Genomic DNA, 15,228 nt, shown 5'->3' on the forward strand with positions numbered 1-15,228 from the left:
TGAAGAAAGAGAGTGAGCGAGCATGCACAAGCAAGCAAGCTAGCTCTCTGATCTCTTCTTATAATGGCACTGATCCTGTCATCAAGGCTCCACATCATCTAAACCTAATTACCTCCCAATGGCCATACCTCCAGTTACCATCCTACTGAGGGTTAGGGTTTCAATGTAAGAATTTTGGAGACACACAAGCATGTAGGCCATAACACACATAATATGAGTAAGGTTTGTTTCATGGAACTTATATTTCAGTGTTATGCTTGTGTAAAAAAATAGCTATGTAAGTGCATTTAAGTCATAATGTAAAATATATTTATTTTGGTTGTGGTCAGAAAGCTTGGTGGTGGTGGTGGTGTAGTCACTAAGTTGTGTCCAGCCCTTGTGAGCCCATGTAGCCTGCTGGGCTCCTCTATCCATGAGATTTCCCAGGCAAGAATGCTAGAGTGGGAGTGCCATGCCATTCTTCAGGGGATCTTCCCAACCCATGAATCAAACCCACGTCTCCTGCATTGCAGGCATATTCTTTACTTTTGAGCCACCAAGGATCCCCAAAAACTTGAGAAATGTCTAAATTCAGTTAGATCACTGTACTGTACCAACATAGTTAATATATAATACTAATTCTTGATGTTATTTTTCAGAATAAGGAATCAAGAGAAGAGCAAGTGTAAGTATTTATTTCATTTTAAAATTTTTCTTAGTACTTTCAAGTGTGCTTTACCAGTATGACACAACCTTGCTTTGGTACATATTCTCAGAATATGGTAATATTCTTAAGAGAAGAAAAGACAGTTTTCTATCTTAATAAGTTGTCAGGTTTTTTATTGAAAGTGACAGAAAGTTAAATTATCACTTGTTTTTTATTGAAAGTGACAGAAAGTTAAATGATCACTTGTTTTGGGAGAATAGAATCTCTTACCATTTTTCTGTGTGGCTACTCAAGAGTCATCCAATGCCTACTGCTTTATTCAAGGACTAAATTTGTTTCCAGCACAAAATCTTTTAAAATACAGTCTAGATTATAGTTAGCCAATGTAGATTAAATAAAACTTAACCTTAAAGACAGATTATCTTTTGTCCCAGTAACCCCTTTTACAAAAAGAGTTTCATGTGGTTTGTTTGTTTAATTAATCTGTCTTGTTTTTTTTATAATCCCAGTTGTTAACAGTGAAGTTTGAACCTTTACTGAACACCTTTTAATGTCTGAAGATAATTGTGAGCTATATTCTCCAGCAACATGATTAATGACAGTGTAGTAGAGGAAGGAAGTAGGGGAGACATCCCATGAAGAGATCAGTTAAAAGTTTTGTTAAGTAGCTATAGAGAACTCTCTGTAAGGACATACTTATCTTTAAAATGGTAACAAGAACATACTTTGTTAGCTTTAAAGCATCTTGTAGTTGATATTTTCTCATTGATAATGGACATGATCCACTTGGTACATTAATAGTTCATCATCCAAGGTGGGTTTTCACTTTCTCTGTCAACAAGTTGAGCCACTAAACTGATAGTGTGTGTCTGTGTCTTTTCAAGGTTATGTCTGTTGTTGTTGTTCGATCATTAAGTCTTGTCTGACTCTTTGTGACCCTGTGGACTGCAGCACACCAAGCTTCCCTGACCTTCACTATCTCCCAGAGTTTGCTCAAATTCATGTCCATTGAGTCGGTGAGGGTATCTAACCATCTCATCCTCTGCTGCTCTTTTCTCCTTTTGCCTTTATTCTTTCCCAGCATCTGGGCCTTTGCCAATGAGTTGGCTTTTCACATCAGGTGGCCGAAGTATTGGAGCTTCCACTTCAGCATCAGTCCTTCCAAAGAACATTCAGGGTTGATTTTCTTTAGGACTGACTGATTTGATGTTCTTGAAGTCCAAGGGACCATCAAGAGTCTTCCCCAGCACCGCAGTTTGAAAACATCAATTCTCAGCACTCAGCCTTCTTCATGGTCCAAGTCTCACATCTTTATATGACTACTGGAAAAACCACAGCTTTAACTATACAGACCTTTGTTGGCCAATTCATGTCTCTGCTTCCTAATATGCTGTCTAGGTTTGTCATAGCTTTCCTTCCAAGGAGTGAACATCTTTTAATTTAATGCCTGCAGTCACTGGACCATCTGCAGTGATTTTGGAGCCCAAGAAAATAAAGTCTGTCACTGCTTTCACTTTCCCCCCTTCTATTTGCCATTAAGTGATGTAACTGGATGCAATGATCTTAGTTTTTTGAATGTTGAGTTTTAAGCCAACTTTTTCACTCTTCTCTTTCACCCTCATCAAGAGGCTCTTTAGTTCCTCTCACTTTTTGCCATTAGAGTGGTATCATCTGCATATCTGAGGTCGTTGGTACTTCTCCTGGCAATTTTGATTCCAGGTATGAATGAATGAATGAATGAATGAGTGAATTTTGATTCATTCATCCAGCCTGGCATTTCACATAATATACTCTGCACATAAGTTAAATAAGCAGGGTGACAATATACAGCCTTGACATACTCCTTTCCCAGTTTTGAATCAGTTGTTCCATGTCCAGTTCTAACTGTGAATTCTTGGCATACAGGTTTCTCAGGAGACAGGAAAGATGGTCTGATATTCCCATCTCTTTAAGAATTTTCCATAGTTGTTGTGATCCATACAGTCAAAGACGTTAGCATAGTTAATGAAGCAGAAGTAAATGTTTTTCTTCAACTCCCTTGCTTTCTCCATGATCCAATAATCTGGTCCCTGTGCCTCTTTGAAATCCAGCTTGTGCATCTGGGAGTTCCGGTTCACATACTGCTGAAGCCTAACTTAAAGGATTTTGAGCATAACCTTGCTAGTATGGGAAATGAGCACAATTGTACAGTAGTTTGAATATTCTTTGGCATTACCTTTCTTTGGGATTGGAATGAAGACTTAATGTTTTCCAGTTCTCTGGCTACTACTAAGTTTTCCAAATTTGCTAACATATCGAGTGTAGCATTTTAACAGCATCATCTTTTAGGATTTTAAATAGCTCAGCTGAAATTATGTCACCTCCACTAGCTTTGTTCCTAGTAATGCTTCCTAAAGCGCACTTGATTTCACACTCCTAGATGTCTGGCTCTAGGTGAGCGATCATACCATCATGGTTATCTGGGTCATTAAGATCTTTTTTGTATAGTTTTTCTGTGTACTCTTGCCACCATCTCTTAATCTCTTCTGCTTCTGTTAGATCTTCTGTTAGATCTTTATCATTTCTATCCTTTATCATGCCCATCCTTATGTGAAATGTTCCCTTAATATCTCCAATTTTCTTGAAGATATATCTAGGCTTTCCCATTATATTGTTTTCCTCCATTTCTTTGCATTGTTCATTTAAGAAGGCTTTCTTACCTCTCTTTGCTATTCTCTGGAACTCTGCATTTAGTTGAGTCTATCTTTCCCTTTCTCCCTTGCCTTTTACTTCTCCTCTTTCCTCAGCTGTTTGGAAAGCCTCCTCAGACAACACTTTGTCTTCTTGCACATCTTTTTCTTGGGGTGGTTTGATCATGGCTTCCTGTACAGTGTTACAAACCTCTGTTCATAGCTCCTTAGGCACTCATGTCTACCAGATCTAACCCCTTGAATCTTTCCTTCACCTCCACTGTATAATCATAATGGATGATTTAGGTCATACCTGAATGGCCTCATGGTTTTCCCTACTTTCTTCAATTTAAGACTGAATTTGGCAATAAGGAGCTCATGATCTGAGCCACAGCCAGCTCCAGGTCTTGTTTTTACTGACTGTATAGAGCTTCTTCATCTTTGCTGCAAAAAACACAATTAGTTTGATTTCATTATTGACCATCTGGTGATGTCCATGTGTGGAGTTGTCTCTTGGGTTGTTGGAAAAGAGTGTTTGCTATGACCAGTGAAAAAGTAAGTTTACGTCTAGATACCATAAATGTAAATTATTAAAGGATGAAACAGTATAATCAGTCATTTTGTTTATTTTCACTTACACCATAGACCCAAACCTGGATGATCATCAAATCACCCAGGGAACTTTGTTTTAAATGAAAAATTTCAAAATACACAAAAGTGAAGAGAATAATAACAGTATATCTATGTTTGTAGGTATACCTATCATCCTGATTTTACAGTTTTCATTGTTTTCCCACATTTGCTTCATTCTTCCCGTCACATTTATTTTTTGAGTGTTTTCAGTCTCAAAACTGTATAATTTTATCTATACATGCTTCAGTTTGCATCTCTTTAATAGAAGAATATTTTCCTATATTATCACAATGCTATTATCATACTTTAAAAGTTTAGAAGTAACCTTTTCTAGCTTTTCAAAAGTATAAATTCATATTTTTGCATCTGTTGTGGTTTCAGGAAGAATATAAATTTTAAAAAACTGTTGAAGTAATATGGAAAACTGAGTTTTGGAACTGTGGTCTAAACAAGTAATTTATTTCATTGAACTTTCCAAAATGTTTGAGTTAGTCTAGAATACTTCAGTGATATGTAATGACTGTTCTATAGTGTTTTACAAGTTATTCTACAAGCATAATATGTCCTTTTTTCTAGATCTCATTGACCTAAAATAAATACTAATGCATCTATTTTCTTTGTATTCGCTAATAAAGTCAAGTAATTTATATCATGCTATATGTAAAAGTACTATTTCTTGTTATTATTCAGTGAGATTAGGAAGGAAATTCATAGCTACTAAATAGTAGGCCAACTGAAATGATACTAGCATGCATTTAAATTTTAGACATAGGTATAAAAATGAGTTAATTGCCATTGTACTTATACTATTTCCTTTTTTTTCTCAGTGGTTTCTAGTTACTGAAATTCATTATCACTACGGCTTGTTTTTTTTTAAATAAAATCTTGTTATAAACGGATTTATTTTGATATTTGGCAAAACTAATACAATTATGTAAAGTTTAAAAATAAAATAAAATTAAAAAAAAAAAAAAAACCCTGTTACAAAACAAACCTCCATCTTAAATCTGCTTTATGTATGTTACTATTTAAATGTACATGAGACCTAAGCACTGAAGTTGATCAAACCAACCTGCCTGTCAGGAATGCTTTAATGATTAAATAATATGGCAGATGTGGAAATGCTTGTCAATATTTCCCAAAGTATTGTTTCTCAAAGTAACTGATATATAATTAACATAATTATAACTTGAAAAATGAACTCCATGGTCTCATAATTCTTAGAAGCACTACTATGAACAGAATAGGTACCTCAATTGAGTGCTATCTCAAATATGCTAAAATTGATTGTGAGTCTCCAAAAGAAATACACGGTATCGGCACTGTCCAAACTTTGAACCTTTCTGATCTAAGCATCTCATAAGACCAGTACAATATTAATTTGGGAAATAATGGCTTAGATGAAAAACACTATACAGTTATAAAAGGTCACATTGGTTATGTCACCACTATAGCCCAAATATTATAGGAAAGGAAGAGCAGTTGAAGAAAGAACAAGCAAATCTGTATGCAATCAGTAGATTTATGAAAGATGATGCAAGCAATATTCAAGAAGATTCTACGACTGAAAACAAGTTCTATAGTCTGGATGAATTGCATATTCTGGACATGATACAGCAGGTAAGCCTGATTGGAGAGGGTACAGTCCTGCCTTCCTTCTTCCAGAATAATTGTTAACCATTTTCTCCCCATGACTCTTTGAACATCATATTAACCTAGTGATTTACGTTGTGTTTGTGAGGAAAAAGAAAAAGTAGGAAAGGATGGACAGAGGGATGGCTGACATAAAAAAGAACTCTAGGAACTAGAAACTCTTCACTTCAGTCCTCAAACCATTTCCTGGTTTTAAGTATTGGGCAGAGTTGATTACAGATGCATACCTTATAAAGAGTTTTCAAATAACACAAGGAAGAAAAAATACCCTAGCATAATCCCATTGGATTAAATTTCATTAGGAAAATAGCTTTATAAAACAAAGCTACTTTCACTTGTTAGATAATTAAACTTGGCTGTTACAAAGAAATATCTACAAAAATATTAATAACAACACTTTTTTGGGTTCCTTTCCTGTTAGTAGTCAGTGCTGGGGATGACATACATATATGAAGGTGCACGTGAGCATGATCTATGTGCTTAACAGAGCACTTAATGAGACAAAACTATGAAAGCTTTTTTGTGTGTGTGTGAAAAACCACAGGATTTACTTACCCATGAGAATTTTATACTGAGATAATTTTATGATAACCTGTTCCAGGGTTTAAGTATAATAATATATAGTATATAGTATCGATAATATTGATTGTCTAAGGAAACAGTTAGTGCAAATGATTCTCTGACTGATAGTACATTAGTATGATTGTCATATCTTTCTGTCTCCTTTCCAATTAAAATACATAAAGTTTAACTGAAATGACATTTTCTAGGCTTTGGATGTCACACTAAGGTTTAAATGTGGGGTCTTTAGTTTTCATTCAACAGCTATGAGAACTCAGAATCAAAATGTCACACACATTTTGAAAAATGTTTATTCATTCATTTATTCAAAAATCACTTAGCACCTACTTTGGTGTCAAGAGGTATGCCAAGATATGGTCCCTGTGATGATAGTGTTTATAATCCAGTGGAGAAATTGAACATTAACCTAAGGTGATAATTCCTAAGGCAATAGTTAGGGACTTGAGCAATCACGATTGCCTGAGTTAGAATTCTGGCTCTTTCACTTACTGTGTGACCTTGGGCAAGTTACCTAGTTTTATCATCTCTAAAACAGGAATATCGAGTACCTTCTTCATATGATCTTGTGACAACAAAAGCATTACGAAAAAAACTTTAAAAATGGTGAGCTTGCAGTTAATATTACCCAGTAGTAGCAGCAGCAGACAAGTAACTCTGGTACTGTTCAGTGAATGCTGTAATTGGAGAGAGGTAGATTTATTTAAACTAATCAGAGAATGATGTTTGCACTGAAAGCTATAATGCATGAGTTAGCAACTTAAATACCCACCAAATAACTAAAAAGTAGTGCTTTTCCTTTAAATAACTGTCATATTAAGTGCTTTTTAAAAAGTTACTTATGTATTTCTGTCTGTGCTGGGTCTTTGTTGCTGTGTGGGTTTTTCTGTAGCTGTGGCAAGTGGGGGCTACTCTCTAGTTGCGGTATGCATGCATCTCATTGCGGTGACTTCTCTGGTTGTGGAGCACACGCTTAGTTGCTCCACAGAATATAGGATCTTCCCAGAGAGGGACTGAACCCGTGGCACTTACATTAGTAGGTGGATTCTTTACCACTGAGCCACGAGGGAAGCCCCCTAAGTGCTTTTTTAAAGAGAAAAATAAAGCATTCATATTCCATTTGCTCAATAGGGCTCAACCAAGAAAACTACAGAATACGGAGAAATTGAGAAGGAAAAGCTCGCTCGACACCGGCAGCTTTGTAAATTGCACTATCAGTGTGAAGTAAGTACTTTTGCCCTTAAATCTGAGGCAAGTTAGAGATAGTTTTTGAAGAGTCCAATTTTTTTCTTTAAATTTCTGAAGACTTGAACAAAATTAGTTGAAATAATATTTTTCATTAATCAGGATTTCAAAAGACAGTTGAAAACAGTGACTTTGTGGTGGCAAGAAAACCAAATGCAGATTAAAAAGAAAGATAAAATCATCGCATCTCTCAACCAACAAGTGGCTTTTGGAATCAGTAAGATGTCCAAGTAAGTGCAAATCTGTTGATAGAAGAAAATCCTGTGTTAAAAGATAATCCCCATGTAGCCACTAGGTGGCATTGTGACTGCACATTAGGAACTGCCAACCACAAGGACTGCACTTGCTAAAAAACCCACTGTATTTTTGCCTTGCCAGCTGGATTGAGAAATAAGCAACTGCTCACTCTGTATATCAAGCTTTTCATATATTGGCTGAATAAGTGTGAAGATAATAGAATTACATGAGAATGATAATTAACTTTCAGGTCATGGCTCTAAAAATGTGACTAATGATTGGCTGGTTTATAGCATATGAGAATTACATTCCTCAAAGACATCACTGACTCACTTTTATACTTTTTAATGTTGGTTTCTGAGAGTATTTGTGTTTTAAGCACAAGATATTGAAAACAAATCAAATTCCTGGAGAATCTTTTCTCCCCTATCAATCTCATATCTCTTACAACCTTAAGTATTAAATGCCTAAGACTAAAAATTCTGATTTAATATGGAAAATTAGTATCCTGCTCCATTCTTTTTAATCTAGCCACTGGCTCAAACCACTATTGGATGAAATAGTAGTATAATTTGTAACATATTATGTTGATAAACAGTGATACCACAAAATACCAGTCATTCAAGATGTCTGATTTGAAATCCACTGCAGTTCCTAGCGGAAAAGGCAGTGGCAACCCACTCCAGTATTCCTGCCTGGAAAATCCCATGGGCGGAGGAGCCTGGTAGGCTGCAGTCCACGGGCTTGCAAAGAGTCGGACATGACTGAGCAACTTCCCTTTCACTTTTCACTTTCATGCTTTGGAGAATGAAATGGCAACCCACTCCAGTGTTCTTGCCTGGAGAATCCCAGGGACGGGGGAGCCTGGTGGGCTGCCGTCTCTGTGGTCGCACAGAGTCGGACACGACTGAAGTGACTTAGCAGCAGCAGCAGCAGCAGTTCCTAGGCTGCTAATAATGAAAATAGGTTCTAGGGAGTACCTCAGTGTAAGGAACCCATGATGCCAATTGGAAAATTGGAAAAATGCTTGACAGAGATTTTGGTCTTAAATTTTCTCCCACATAACATATCATTCAACCTGAAGGGGTTTTAAGGAAGAACAGGATGCCATACCTCTGGCAACATGATATCACTTGCAAACACTTTCAGGTTTGTGGACCTAAAATAGCTGGGGCAAACTAAACTGGCTGACATCACTTAAGAAACCACACTTCAGGATTCAAAACTTAGTCTTTTAGCCTGGAAGATAATGACCAATCCATGAGTATGTTACATAGCATCGGAGATCAGAAAAGCAATGCCACCCATGCAGCTGCCTTTCTCCTTCACTATCTAAGATGTTCCTCTTCAATTCTGATACCTTACCCAGTGTAAGCAACCAGTTATAAAAAGCTGAGTCCATCAATTTCTCTAATCAAGTGTTCTCATGAAAAATTCTAGCTTGTGTGTTCATTGTGTGAGGACATCAAACATTTATCAAGTTCCCACGGTGTGCAAACAGTTATGCAAGGACATGTAAAAGATGCCAAGATGTATCAGATATTAACTGTGAGCTTGTGAAAATATAGATTAATATGAGAGGATTAAAATTACATACAATAGAGGGACCACCACTTCACCAACAGGTAGTAGCTTCTTGAGTTGCAAGTCCTCCTTAAAAGTAAAACACCCTGGATAGAACACAGCGAACATAGGAAGACTCTGAAAGGTAGAAGAAGAAAGGTGACTGTCTAGAAACCTTGGAACTTGAAGAATGATGTGACAGTGATTTTTCTTATTGCCTTCCATGTACACTAGACAGGGCACTGCAGAAGCCTCCAACGTAGAATTGCTAGTGAGCACAGGGGAGGGGAGCACTAAAGCACCAAGAAAAGTCTGTTCCCTTTAACCAAATGATGAGGGAAAAGAAGATAGAATAACATGAAACCTTTTTGGCACTACACATTTACTCCAGCCAAACACCAGTAGCTCCACACCACTCCCCCCGGACACAGGTGCTGCACTCTGACAAAAGATGGACATACTTGGTTCCTCCTCAGCTACAAATAGAATTGTTCTATTAATAACAAATAATTTCTAACATTTTATGGCGTTCTTTCTTCTTAGATTACAGCGTCAGAGCCATGCTAAAGATAATGAAATCAAGAACCTTAAAGAGCAACTTTCTATGAAAAGGTAACAAACAGCTGGTCCTACAATAGACTACTGTCAGAGACTAGGGCTTATGAGTTCTCTTCCCTTTATTACAATCACTACTGCTATCTGTGACTGCTTTATGAAACTGGCTAAGTTTTGTTCTGATTCATACATTTTTTTATAATTGTTGTTTTGAGATCTAATTCATATAGAATAAGATTCACCCTGGTAAAGTATACAATTACTTGGCTTTTAGTGTATTCACAGAGGATTACAACTGTCACCACTCCAATTCCAGGACATTTTTATCACCCTAAAAAGAAACCCTGGATCCATTAGAAATCACTGATTCTCTATTCCCCCAACTTCTGGAAACCACTACTCTTTTTTTTTTTTTTTTTTTGGTCTGGACATTTCATATAAATGGAGTCATATAATACATGCCTTTTCTGATTAACTTCTTTCACTTACCATGATGTTTTCAAGGTTCATCCATATTGCAGCAGGTATCAGTACTCATTTCTTTCTTATGGACAAATAATATTCCGTTATATGGACATTTCATTTGTTTCCAGTTTTTGACTATTATCAGTAATGCTCTTATGAATATTTGTATACAAATTTTTTTGTGTGGACATATGCTTTTATTTCTCTTGGGTATATACCTAAGAGTAGACTTGGTAAGACATGCAGTAAGCTCTGTGTTTAACTTTTGGAGGAACTGCCAGACTGTCTTCTAAGTGACTGTACCATTTTACAATCCCACCAGCAATGTATGAGTATTTGAGTATTTTGATTCTCTACATTCTCACCAATACTTATGTTACCTGTTTTTGTTTCACCCATCATAGTATTTGTGAAGTGGTATGTATCTTTGTGGTTTTTATTTGCATTTTCCTAATAATTATCTTTTCATGTGCTTACTGTCTGTGTATCTACTTGGAGAAATATCCATTTACTTCCTTTGAATATTTTTAATATTAGATTGTTTCTCTTTCACTGGGCTTTCCTAGTGGCTAAGTTGGTAAAGAATCTGTCTGCAATGCAGGAGATCCGGGTTCGATCCCTGAGTCAGGAAGATCCCCTGGAGAAGAAACTGGCAACCCACTCTAGTACTCTTTCCTGGAGAATTCCGTGGACAGAGGAGCCAGGCAGGCTACAGTCCATGGGATCGCAGTCGGGCTTGACTGTGTGACTGACTTTCACTTTTACTTTCACTTTTTTCTCTTATAACTATTAAGAGTTCTTTGTATATTCTGGACACAAGTTTCTTGTCAGATACATGATTTTTTTTTTTAATTTTATTTTATTTTTAAACTTTACAATACTGTATTAGTTTTGCCAAATATCGAAATGAATCCGCCACAGGTATACCTGTGTTCCCCATCCTGAACCCTCCTCCCTCCTCCCTCCCATACCCTCCCTCTGGGTCATCCCAGTGCACCAGCCCCATGCATCATGTATGAAACGAGTCGCCAGTCCAGGTTTGATGCACGATACTAGATACATGATTTATAAATATTTTCTTCCATTCTGTGGATTGTGTTTTTACTTCCTTGATGAAATCCAATTTATTTTTTTCTCTCATAGGCAAAATTTTCACAACATTCAATGGCATTATAATTCCTTTTTGTTGACTCTTTCCATATTTTATAATTTTTCCCCTCAAAATACTCTGGCCTTAATGGATATTAACAACATATTGTTTTATCAAGCTTCTCATAAATGTTTGTCAGGTATTGTCAGGTATTCAAGCATCCAGATGTTTCTAATAATAAAGCATTGAGGAAAGCCTTATGAAAAAGTTCCTATTACAATGCTATATGTCCAATTAAATGCTTTCATTGGGAATATAATTTGGTATGTATGGTCTAGTGTTCTGGGGCTCAAGTGTAGGAAGTTGAAATGGGTTAGGAAAAAGAGAAACCTCATAGGTAGCCATTTTCCATAATGTCCTTCATAAATAATATCCTTATCAGCATCTCCTCCTCTCTTTCTCAACCTACAGGAATTGTTTTCATTCTGAGGTACTGAATATGAGCACTGAGATAACCAGTAAAATATTTTAATACAGTGATGTAGCTTTATTACAGGGGTGGTTGCTATCGTTATAACATAAAAAGGCTTGTAGAAACTTTATTTGATGTAAAATTTGTTAATAATATAGCTTATTACTTAGTACTAAATATGTGCCAGATGCAAGTACTTGAAATACATTATCCGAATGAATGTTTCACAACAACTCTTTGAGGTAAGTAATATAGTTTTCTCCATTTTTCTATGTGAGGAAACTGAGGTATAGAGAAGTAACTTGTTCATGATTTCACATTTAATAAGTTATGAAGGTCAGATTCATCTTCAGACAGCTTGATTTCAGAGCCAAGTTTTAAATCATAACCTCTGTACTGACAGCTTTAAACCTTCCACACTCATGATAGTAAAGGATAACACTAAGGGTTAAGCAGTGTCTCTTCTTGCTTCTATGTGCCGTATAGTTTTCAGGAAATCATTTCCTATTCATTGAATAGCTTGTATCTGTGTGCCTCCTTAATAAAGTGGAAGAGTCTGACCTTGCTGCAATGTTACTGACTCTTTAATTATCATATATTTCAGATCTCAGTGGGAAATGGAGAAGCATAATCTGGAAAGCACGATTAAAACATACTTAAACAAACTGAATGCAGAAACTAGCAGGGCTTTATCAGCTGAGGTAAAAAAAAAAAGAGAGAGAGAGATGGAGTTGGGGAGGGAAGTTTTACTTGTGTACTAGTAAATACTAGTAAATACTAAAATACTAAATAATTTTGAAAAGATTGTTTTTTGAATAAACAGAATTAAGACATCTTAGGACCAGCCAGAAAAACACAGTTCAAACTCTTGTGCTTTTCTTTTGACTCATTGGCGTTTTGTATGTTTACTTGAAGGTTGATGATCTTATGTTGTTTTCCCCCAAATGACTCCAAGAAATTGGTTTGCTTCAGTATATATATCGTACTGATTTTGGAAAATTCTCATTAAACCAGGTGACTAAGCCAAATGTCTAAGAATAATATTTCACTGCTGCTATAATAAATCCTTTCTTTTCTGTTTAACTGTATAGATATTTCAAAACCACACACACACCATACATTCCAGTCAAAAACTAACTTACCTCTTCCCCTAGAAAGTCATCCAGTCTCTAACCTAAGTTATTTTTGAACACCACAGCTAGGATTTCTCAAAAGAAATATGATTTTATATATGTGTATAATTTTTATTTGTAGATAACCAATCTTGATGTAAAATAAAATTCAAATTTTTGGAGAGCTCATTGACATTAAAATCATCATAAACCTTCTCACCTTTGTCATGAGTAAGGTCTGTTTTTAACAGAGTACTCTGAAATCCAGAGCTCAACAATCAAGGGTTGATTTCTGCACCAAAAATCCCTGGAGAGTGATGTATTGGAGTATTAAATTTAACTGGGGAAAGAAAATGACCTCAGATTACCTTGAGAACTCAAGTTTGTAGACTTTTTCACTGCTTTTAATTGGAAAGTTTCTACTTCAATTATTAATTTTAGAAACACTTAATGTTGTCCAAGAGTATAGTAAGCTACCTTCAGTGAATATTGAGTGATCCATAGAAAAAAACAAAGGCCAAATGACCATGCATCAATAATACATGGAGAGACATCAGACTAGATGACCTCCAAGCCACATTTGGGTGGCATAGTCCTATATGGTCTCATTGTTTTCTTACTCCTTCATCAATTAAAACAAAAGTCAAATAGCAGGACTTCTTTTGAGTGTGCTTAAACTTTGCAGATGATACCACCCTTATGGCAGAAAGTGAAGAGGAACTAAAAAGCCTCTTGATGAAAGTGAAAGAGGAAAGTGAAAATGTTGGCTTAAAGCTCAACATTCAGAAAACTAAGATCATGGCATCTGGTCCCATCACTTCATGGCAAATAGATGGGGAAACAGTGGAAACAGTGGCGTAGTTTATTTTTTTAGGCTCCAAAGTTATTGCAGATGGTGACTGCAGCCATGAAATTAAAAGATGCTTACTCCTTGGAAGGAAAGTTATGACCAACCTAGATAGCATATTAAAAAGCAGAGACATTACTTTGCCAACAAAGGTCTGTCTAGTCAAGGCTATGGTTTTTCCAGTAGTCACATATGGATGTGAGAGTTGGACTGTGAAGAAAGCTGAGTGCCAAAGAATTGATGCTTTTGAACTGTGGTGTTGGAGAAGACTCTTGAGAGTCCCTTGGACTGCAAGGAGATTCAACCAGTCCATCCTAAAGGAGATCAGTCCTGGGTCTTCTTTGGAAGGACTGATGCTAAAGCTGAAACTCCTATACTTCGCCCCCTCATGCGAAGAGTTGACTCATTGGAAAAGACTCTGATGTTGGGAGGGATTGGGGGCAGGGGGAGAAGGGGACGACAGAGGATGAGATGGCTGGATGGCATCACCGACTCCATGGACATGAGTTTGAGTGAACTCCGGGAGTTGGTGATGGACAGGGAGGCCTGGCGTGCTGTGGTTCATGGGGTCACAAAGAGTCAGACACGACTGAGCGACTGAACTGAACTGAACTGAAACTTTGCTGCATAATATGAGAGCTTTTAAAAACCCCATTTACCAGGCTGCACCTAGAATCAATTACATTAGAATCTCTGGAACCAAAGCACCATTGTTTAAAGTTTCTGAGATGATTCCATTGCATATGCAAGTTTGAAAACTAATGTTCTGAAATGTTTACCAACCAAGTAACTTTTGAATAAAAATAGTAGAACTTCAGGATTGATCAAAGAGCTTTAATGTGTTATTGTCAGGAAAGAAGCTCAGGTGCTATTAGAAGAGATCTTTTAAAATAGCTTTAAATTTACTTGAAATATTTGAAGAAAAATGTGTTCTTGTATAAGGACACCTTTCACTTCTTTCTCTTTCTCTCAAAAATCTGTAGGTATATTTCTTACAGTGTCGTAGAGATTTTGGTTTGCTTCATCTAGAGCAGACTGAAAAGGAATGCCTCAGTCAGCTTGCCAGGGCGACTCATATGGCAGCAAGGTAACCTCTCCCTCTTCCTTAATGTGTCTTGAGCTCTGAGATCTCACAGGTGGCTCCAAGGTTGAACATAATCTGTGTTGTGTTTTACATATATGACATCAGAATCTTTGGAATGAAGAAGCCTTTTTTTTTTTTTTTTTTAAACCCTCAGATGTCATTTAATCACTTTGAGCTTTTACTTTGTTGCTCCTGCTGTAGCACGGAGAAGTCTATTAAGTGCAGTAATAGCTGCTAGCAGATTTTTCCCTTCCTCTAGCAATGAAGCAGATAAAAAGTCTCAGTCAGAGACATGCATAAAGACCAGATATTTACAAAACAAGGTGGATTCCAACTGGAAAACTTTTTCTAATTCTTTTCTCTTAATGCTTGATTTGA

At 36.5% G+C, this 15,228-nt stretch overlaps 1 protein-coding gene across 12 annotated transcripts in view; it reads left to right on the top strand.

Annotated features, from left to right (window-relative positions):
• Positions 1-15,228, top strand: part of DZIP3 (DAZ interacting zinc finger protein 3) — a 125,736-nt gene that overhangs the window by 88,212 nt on the left and 22,296 nt on the right. For 9 of the 12 annotated variants that reach the window (XM_025283622.3, XM_044941583.2, XM_044941595.2 and 6 more), the window contains 7 exons: positions 639-664; positions 5,403-5,568; positions 7,312-7,404; positions 7,528-7,655; positions 9,769-9,837; positions 12,412-12,508; positions 14,750-14,853. In XM_025283622.3, coding sequence (XP_025139407.2) covers positions 639-664; positions 5,403-5,568; positions 7,312-7,404; positions 7,528-7,655; positions 9,769-9,837; positions 12,412-12,508; positions 14,750-14,853 — 683 coding nt within the window. The remainder of the gene's footprint in view (positions 1-638; positions 665-5,402; positions 5,569-7,311; positions 7,405-7,527; positions 7,656-9,768; positions 9,838-12,411; positions 12,509-14,749; positions 14,854-15,228) is intronic. The other 3 variants (XM_044941586.2, XM_044941593.2, XM_044941588.2) reach the window with 2 other exon arrangements.

The sequence above is a fragment of the Bubalus bubalis genome, chromosome 1, assembly GCF_019923935.1.
Source record: "Bubalus bubalis isolate 160015118507 breed Murrah chromosome 1, NDDB_SH_1, whole genome shotgun sequence".
NCBI classification, from domain to species: domain Eukaryota; kingdom Metazoa; phylum Chordata; class Mammalia; order Artiodactyla; family Bovidae; genus Bubalus; species Bubalus bubalis.